Source organism: Oncorhynchus mykiss, chromosome 9, assembly GCF_057628025.1.
Source record: "Oncorhynchus mykiss isolate SJ-2025 chromosome 9, ASM5762802v1, whole genome shotgun sequence".
NCBI lineage: Eukaryota > Metazoa > Chordata > Actinopteri > Salmoniformes > Salmonidae > Oncorhynchus > Oncorhynchus mykiss.
In genome coordinates, this window is record NC_143030.1 from 14,474,385 (window position 1) to 14,482,976 (window position 8,592).

The 8,592-nt window shown below is 41.4% G+C and overlaps 1 protein-coding gene across 1 annotated transcript; it reads right to left on the reverse strand.

The window, feature by feature from the left end:
- Positions 1-576: 576 nt before the first annotated feature.
- On the reverse strand, positions 577-8,280 carry LOC110531453 (schwannomin-interacting protein 1). The gene is made up of 7 exons (XM_036987329.2): positions 7,674-8,280; positions 4,992-5,325; positions 4,263-4,402; positions 2,491-2,584; positions 2,205-2,351; positions 1,431-1,548; positions 577-1,183 (listed from the first exon to the last, which is right to left on the reverse strand). Exons 2-7 carry the CDS (start codon positions 5,253-5,255, stop codon positions 1,083-1,085), a joined length of 864 nt encoding a protein of 287 aa, XP_036843224.2. The 5' UTR covers positions 5,256-5,325; positions 7,674-8,280; the 3' UTR covers positions 577-1,082.
- Between the last annotated feature and the right edge of the window lie 312 nt (positions 8,281-8,592).

Below are 8,592 nucleotides of genomic sequence, written 5' to 3' on the forward strand. Positions count from 1 at the left end.
CTAGGCTACCTGTCTCCCCTACACTCTAACCACTAGTCTACCTGCCGCCCCTGCACTCTAACCACTAGTCTACCTGCCGCCCCTACACTCTAACCACTAGTCTACCTGCCGCCCCTACACTCTAACCACTAGTCTACCTGCCGCCCCTGCACTCTAACCACTAGTCTACCTGCCGCCCCTACACTCTAACCACTAGTCTACCTGCCGCCCCTGCACTCTAACCACTAGACTACCTGTCTCCCCTACACTCTAACCACTAGTCTACCTGCCGCCCCTGCACTCTAACCACTAGGCTACCTGTCTCCCCTACACTCTAACCACTAGTCTACCTGCCGCCCCTGCACTCTAACCACTAGTCTACCTGCCGCCCCTACACTCTAACCACTAGTCTACCTGCCGCCCCTACACTCTAACCACTAGTCTACCTGCCCCCCCGGTAGCCTAGTGGTTAGATTATTATTATGCAATCAGAATCAGCTTTATTTGGTGTAATATGACGCATAGTTTGAATAATGTGCTAGCAAACAACCATTACATTTCAACATTTGGATGACAATGACATTAGAGCTAGATCGATCCATGGGAAGCAATGGTCATTTATTAATCCCTTATAATATTCCAGTTATTTCCCCCTAAAACACTAAAACATTAACAGTCCAGACATACACATTTGATTTCCCACAAACAAAAAAAACACAGAGGGAAAACAAAACTGGTCGACGTGATGTCATAATGAATGTAAAACTGGGTGTAATGATGTCATTTCAACCAGTTTTGGTAACTGGGTATAAAAAGAAAAACAAAACACTGTGCAATTCAATTCAACAGTCTTTAGGAGTGATGCAGTCTCTTCACAGTGATTTGACTCATCCTTTCGTTTGAAGAAGCGGCGTCTAATCCGTCATCGATTAATTGTGACCTCACCGACACCAGGATTCCATTTCATGTGATGGCACCATAGAATTAGAATGATTAGAAGGATTCTATAGTGATGGGCCTTCTCATAGAGATTGAACCCTGGAGAGGAATTTCTAGTACGAAATCTGCGGCACAAACTGTCCCCCATCTTGCCTGGGACTGGGTCAGAGTGATGTCATATCCTGTACCTCCAGCAGCATGGCGTCCTGTTCCGTCCTCAGCTGGTCTCGAGCCTGGAGGTGAACCACCAGCTCAGTGCTCAGGTCTGATGACACACACACACCACACACACACACACACACACACCACACACACACACACACACACACACAAAATGTAAGGTCAAAGGCAGTGTTTAACAGATCATTTGACAAAGGTGAAATTAAGGTAAAATAACGAGGTTAGTAATAACTTCTTAATGAAAAAGGTGAAATATACTGCATCTATTAAATATAATGTAGCCTATATCTAATATCAAAGTATATCCAGTGTATTAGCCGAGTGACCCTCACCTTGTATTGCCTTACTGAGAGAGTTTCTGTGAGTGTTGAGTTCTTTGAGACTGGAGGCCTGCAGGTCACTATGGTCTCGCTTTCTATTCTTCAACAGTGGATCACCACACACTAGGCTCTGAGACACAGGGGACAGAGTGAAGGGCAGAATAACTGGTTAGACCCTGAGACACAGGGGACAGAGTGAAGGGCAGAATAACTGGTTAGACCCTGAGACACAGGGGACAGAGTGAAGGGCAGAATAACTGGTTAGACCCTGAGACACAGGGGACAGAGTGAAGGGCAGAATAACTGGTTAGACCCTGATACACAGGGGACAGAGTGAAGGGCAGAATAACTGGTTAGACCCTGAGACACAGGGGACAGAGTGAAGGGCAGAATAACTGGTTAGACCCTGAGGCACTGGGGACAGAGTGAAGGGCAGAATAACTGGTTAGACCCTGAGACACAGGGGACAGAGTGAAGGGCAGAATAACTGGTTAGACCCTGATACACAGGGGACAGAGTGAAGGGCAGAATAACTGGTTAGACCCTGAGACACAGGGGACAGAGTGAAGGGCAGAATAACTGGTTAGACCCTGAGACACAGGGGACATGGTGAAGGGCAGAATATAAGATAACTGAGGATAAAACTGAAGAACCAAACACTGTGGGCCTCGAGGACAGTATGATGATCAGTCCCTCCTTCCTAACCACTCCAGCAGAGGTCAAAGGTTGTATCAGAAGGCAAGGGAAAGCAAGCGCCACATTGCTTAAACCTATACTCTCTCTCACCTTCCGTTTCTGTTCTGTTCTCAGCTTGTTTTTGAGTGCCCTCAGCGCAGCCTTGAAGCCTGATGATTTGCTTTTGGTTGCAGCTGGGGACTGGGGCTGCTGGGACACCTGCACGCTGGAACCATTCTTTACCACCATTTTGGAATTCTGTAGTGGCCAAAACAAAATGGTGACAGTGCTTTAAGATCGAGATTTGGAATTAAAATAAAACTTTATTTTCTTTCTGATTGATATTAGTTGTAGCACTCTACCTATGACTGACCTTACCTTTTGAGGGTGTACTTACCTTTGTGCAAATCGTTACCCCAGAATCCTCCTCCTCTTCTTCGCTCCCGCTGTCATTGATGAAGCACAGCTGGAGGTTCATCTGATTTGAAAGACTGAGGAGGACAAACCATTTTTTTGTTGGTGTTAGAATCATAAACAAATCCCACTTGTGTGATGAAACGGCGGGAGAAGCGTAAAGGTCAAAGGTGAGACACAAACTCACAACCTTGTGGGCAAGAATCAGTCTATACTGTAGTTTTATTTCAGTAAATCGGTCTAGATGTAGTTTTATTTTAGTAATCGGTCTAGATGTAGTTTTATTTTAGTAATCGGTCTAGATGTAGTTTTATTTCAGTAAATCGGTCTAGATGTAGTTTTATTTCAGTAAATCGGTCTAGATGTAGTTTTATTTTAGTAAATCGGTCTAGATGTAGTTTTATTTCAGTAAATCGGTCTAGATGTAGTTTTATTTTAGTAATCGGTCTAGATGTAGTTTTATTTCAGTAAATCGGTCTAGATGTAGTTTTATTTTAGTAATCGGTCTAGATGTAGTTTTATTTCAGTAAATCGGTCTAGATGTAGTTTTAGTTGATTCATCGGTCTAGATGTAGTTTTATTTCAGTAAATCGGTCTAGATGTAGTTTTATTTCAGTAAATCGGTCTAGATGTAGTTTTATTTCAGTTAAATCGGTTTAGATGTAGTTTTAGTTGATTCATCGGTCTAGATGTAGTTTTAGTTTATTTGTCACGGATCCCCCCGGTACTGCTGCTCATTCTGTTCACCAGTTCCGGAGGTCTACATCACTACTGGCTTCTAGGCTTCACTGAACGGGATTCATTATCATCAACCCCGGACTGTCTTGTGTGATAACACACACCTGGTTCCATTATCATCAACCCCGGACTGTCTTGTCTGATAACACACACCTGGTTCCCATTTCCCCTGATTAGCATGTTATATTTGTGCCCTCTTTTGTTTGGGTACAGCCCAGTGTTTTGTATACGTGTCTGTTTAGGGTGTATTAAAAACCCTTATTGTGTATTCCTGCGCCTGTCTCCAAAATCCTTTACACCAGCGTGACGTAGTTTATTCATCGGTCTAGATGTCGTTTTAGTTTATTCATCGGTCTAGATGTCGTTTTAGTTTATTCATCGGTCTAGATGTCGTTTTAGTTTATTCATCGGTCTAGATGTCGTTTTAGTTTATTCATCGGTCTAGATGTCGTTTTAGTTTATTCATCGGTCTAGATGTCGTTTTAGTTTATTCATCGGTCTAGATGTCGTTTTAGTTTATTCATCGGTCTAGATGTCGTTTTAGTTTATTCATCGGTAAAGATGTCGTTTTAGTTTATTCATCGGTAAAGATGTCGTTTTAGTTTATTCATCGGTCTACATATCGTTTTAGTTTATTCATCGGTCTAGATGTCGTTTTAGTTTATTCATCGGTCTAGATGTCGTTTTAGTTTATTCATCGGTCTAGATGTCGTTTTAGTTTATTCATCAGTCTAGATGTCGTTTTAGTTTATTCATCAGTCTAGATGTCGTTTTAGTTTATTCATCAGTCTAGATGTCGTTTCAGTTTATTCATCGGTCTAGATGTCGTTTTAGTTTATTCATCGGTAAAGATGTCGTTGTAGTTTATTCATTCAACCATTGTAAAAAATGTATTCAAAGACATCATGTTTATCCAGGGTTGCTGCAGTACTATCTGGCTGGGGACTGTACTTTTAGTATACTGTTTAACAACACTATCATAACATTATGTTTCGTAGACAGCATCATGCTTCGTACCGAGCGGTCAGGGCTGTCACACGGCTATTGCAGTCCTCCGCCTCTCCTCCGTCCTCCCAGCTCTCTTTACTGTTCCCTCGATCTCTCTCTCCTGGCCGGCTCATGGACAGCATCTTCCCTCGTTCCAGGACACTGGAAGACTAGAAATGAATTAGATTTAGGAAGAGCAAGATATGGAGGGTATCCCTTATATGTAAAACCTTTAGTTACTAACTATTGTGTATGTAGTATCTTTCAACCAGAGATGTAGTGTTAACTCACGTAAATGCTGTTTCAGCACCTTTTTTATTTTGAGTGAGTGTTGAGTCACCTATTTTCTATTTCAGAAACATAGTTTAAAAGTAAAGGGAGCGGTACTTTATTCACTGGGACCAGCGTTTACCCATGTTATTTTGTGTTGAACTACATCACTGCTTTCAATGCTAAACTAGCCACTGAACAGAGCACTTGACTTAATGAAATTCCATTCATGGAAACGTTTGTTTGTAACACAACTTCACTGATACACATAGCACACTTCCCTCCAACAAACAGATCACAGGCCTAAACTGCATCACCTGTCCCCATCCATAAGTAACTGACAGTATTCAAACCCTGACTCTTGCCTTCTCCCACCTCATCCCCCTCTGCTCTCTATGTCGCCATCTCCTCTCCCTGTCCAAAAACACCTACCTCATCCATAAATAACAGACAGCATTCAACTGTAACCTCTGACACACATACACACACCTTTGTCTTCTCTCTCTTTTCCTCTTCCTGTTTCTCTAGCTCGGCGATGCGCAGGCTCAGCGCCTCCCAGTGCATTATGGGTAGGCCCAGGTCATCCTCTCCGTACGAGCCCTCCTGCCACACCAACGCTGCTCCCTCTGCATCTTCATCCTCCTCCTCTTCACCACCTTCCTCTTCAGCCTCGCTCTCTTTCTCCTCTTCCTCCATCTCGTCGCTCTCTTTCTCCTCTCCACGCTCCCTCTCTCTCTCCTTTACTCCCTCCATCTCTTGTGTCAGTAGGAGAGAGTTCCAGAGTGGGTAGATTTCACACTGCTCTGGGGAGGACGGGGCACTTCTGTTGGTATAACAGAAAGACTAAATAGTTGTTTATTAATACTTTATAAACAGGCTATGAATAAATATGAACCTACTGTTAAAACAACTATATTACACTGCTTGGTGTTTGGCCTGCTACTTCAAAATGATGATATGCAAGGAGACAATTTGACTTTGAAGAAGCTATAAACATTATTCAAAGGAACATTTTAGGATGACTTGAAGTTAGTGACAACAGAGGAGACAAGATACGTTTGTTTTTAAAAATATATATATTTTTTTACCTTTAACTAGGCAAGTCAGTTAAGAACAAACTCTAATTTACAATGACGGCCTACCGCGGCCAAACCCTAACCCGGACAATGCTGGGCCAATTGTGCGCCGCCCTATGGGACTTTGAGCACTGAGATGCAGTGCCTTAGACTGCTGCACCACTCGGGAGCCCATGGAAAATTGACATGGAACATACTGAATCCTTGGAAAACTAATATCAAGAGTTCCAAGGTACTAATGATACTATGCTAACAGTGTCTATTATGTGGCAACAGCAGTAGTGTAAAGTACTTAAGTAAAAATACTTTAAAGTACTAAACACTAGCCTCAACGTCAACAGTGAAGAGGTGAATCCAGGATGCTGGCCTTCTAGGCAGAGTTGCAAAGAAAAAGCCATATCTCAGACTGGCAAATAAAAAGAAAAGATTAAGATTGGCAAAAGAACACAGACACTGGACAGAGGAACTCTGCCTAGAAGGCCAGCATCCCAGAGTCACCTCTTCACTGTTGACGTTGAGACTGGTGTTTTGCGGGTACTATTTAATGAAGCTACCAGCTGAGGACTTGTGAGGCATCTATTTCTCAAACTAGACACTCTAATGTACTTGTCCTCTTGCTCATTTGTGCCCCGGGGCCTCCCACTCCTTTTCATTCTGGTTAGGGCCAGTTTGCACTGTTCTGTGAAGGGAGTAGTACACAGCGTTGTACGAGATCTTCAGTTTCTTGGCAATTTCGCACATGGAATAGCCTTAATTTCTCAGAACAAGAACAGACTGACAAGTTTCAGAAGAAAGTACTTTGTTTCTGGCCATTTTGAGCCTGTAATCAAACCCACAAATTCTGATGCTCCAGATACTCAACTAGTCTAAAGAAGTCCAGTTTTATTGCTTCTTTAAATCAGAACAACAGTTTTCAGCTGTGCTAACATAATTAATTGCAAAAGGGTTTTCTAATGATCAATTAGCCTTTTAAAATGACAAACTTGGATTAGCTAACACAACGTGCCATTAGAACACCGGAGTGATGGTTGCTGATAATGGGCCTCTGTACGCCTATGTAGAGAACTTTAAAAATCATCAGTTTCTAGCTACACTAGTAATTTACAACATTAACAATGTCTACACTGTATTTCTGATTAATTTGATGTTATTTTAACGGACCAAAAATGTGCTTTTCTTTCAAAAACAAGGACATTTCTAAGTGACCCCAAACGTTTGAACGGTAGTGTGTGTATATATATATATATATATATGCATTTGGAAATTATTCAGACCCCTTGACTTTTTCCACATTTTGTTATGTTACAGCCTTATTCTGAAATGTATTAAATTGTTCCCCCGCTCATCAATCTACACACAATACCCCATAATGATGAAGCAAAACAGATTTTGATTAAATTTGAGCAAATTTATAAAAAATAAATAAAATGGAAATATTACATTTACACAAGTATTCAGACCCATTTCTCAGTACTTTATTGTAGCATCTTGGCAGCGATTACAGCCTCGGGTCTTGGGTATGATGCAACATGCCCACCCATGGCTATACCCCTGCCCAGTCATGTGGAATCCGTAGATTAGGGCCTAATGAATTAATTTCAATTGACTGTTTTCCTTATATGAAGTGTAAAATCGTTAATTGTTGCATGCTGCGTTAATTTTTTTCAGCATAAACATTTATATGTATACTACGGACTCTGACATTGCTCGTCCTAATATTTCTTAATTCCATTATTTTACTTTTAGATGTGTGTGTATTGTTAGGTATCACTGCACCGTTGGAGCTAGGAACACAATCACTTCGCTACACCCTGCAATAACATCTGCTAAATATGTGTATGCGACCAATAACATTTGATCGGAAGTGTGTACAGTGCAAGACTGCATAATCACATAAATAAAGTTATATCAAGGAAAAGTGTTTTCAAGACTGAAAGACCAGAAAGGCGACAGTAAGTGAGTGTGTAGGTCTAGGGGAAGCCTAGAGAAAACGAGAAGTGACACATGACACGTATCGAGAGAAGTAGGACATAAGTATACTGTTTAGTTAGCCAGTGATCGATTGTGTAACCCAATAGCTATCATAATCACTTACCAAATTCCCCCGGGAGTAGAAACTTCTTGACCTGTCAAACCGTGGGAGACGATGATTGTGCCCACATAACTTTATATCTCTTCCTTGAGCCAAAACAATCTTCCTAGTTTCCCTTTATTCTCCTTCCTCCTCTCCCTCCTTACTTTCCACCCTTATGTTCATTCCCTGGTTCTTTCATTCTGAATTTCTTGTTCACTTTAACCGGAGTAGGGCGTTGAACTGCAAGACTATCCAACGTGTGTTCTGCGGTTATGATTGAAATGATCGTTTGTTACAAGTGGCGCAGTTACATTAGTAGCCTAACGGTTTTTAGTAGCCAAGAAAATCCACTAATTTGTGCGCCAAAACAATAAAAACAAAAGTGTAAACCTTCAGGAATTTCACGGCTTTTCGGTAAGGAGACACAGGGAGCCAGAGAGACGAGGGGTGGAGAGAAATGACGGGCTGAAGAAGTAACGAAAAATTGCTAGGTATCCAATTTCACCGTTTTTACTGGACTACTGACATTCAACCGAACTGAAGAAAGTACATTTGATTGGGTGACTTTAAATTCTGATTGACATGGAGATGACAGCAAGGAGAACACAGACAATTGTTAGTGAACTGTGTTTAGTAACTTCGTAGGCTATTCCCTTTGTACCATTAGTATTTGGGCAAGAAGTCACACGCCAGCAAATCTTTACAAGTTGATAATATATGCACACTAATAATTCGATGTTGAAATTATTATGGCTCTAGGCAGGTTATGCAATAGGGTGTAAACACTTTACTCTGTTTATGCTAGTCGATGTAAGGTGAAAATACATCGATTAAATATATTCTGAAAGTGAATACATTTGTGATTCTAATGCAGTTTATTTTTTCTGCAGAAGTTTAGGTCTAACTATTGTGATTCTCGCCACAATTTGAATTCTTTCAC

Bases quoted from the DNA above. Each gene is read 5' to 3' on its own strand.
- LOC110531453 (XM_036987329.2), bottom strand. From the start codon at position 5,255: ATGGAGGGAGTAAAGGAGAGAGAGAGGGAGCGTGGAGAGGAGAAAGAG. The intron at 2,585-4,262 runs GTACGAAGCATG...TGTCCTCCTCAG, and splicing joins GTGACAGCCCTGACCGCTCG to TCTTTCAAATCAGATGAACC. The intron at 1,184-1,430 runs GTGAGGGTCACT...GTGTGTCATCAG, and splicing joins TCTCAGTAAGGCAATACAAG to ACCTGAGCACTGAGCTGGTG.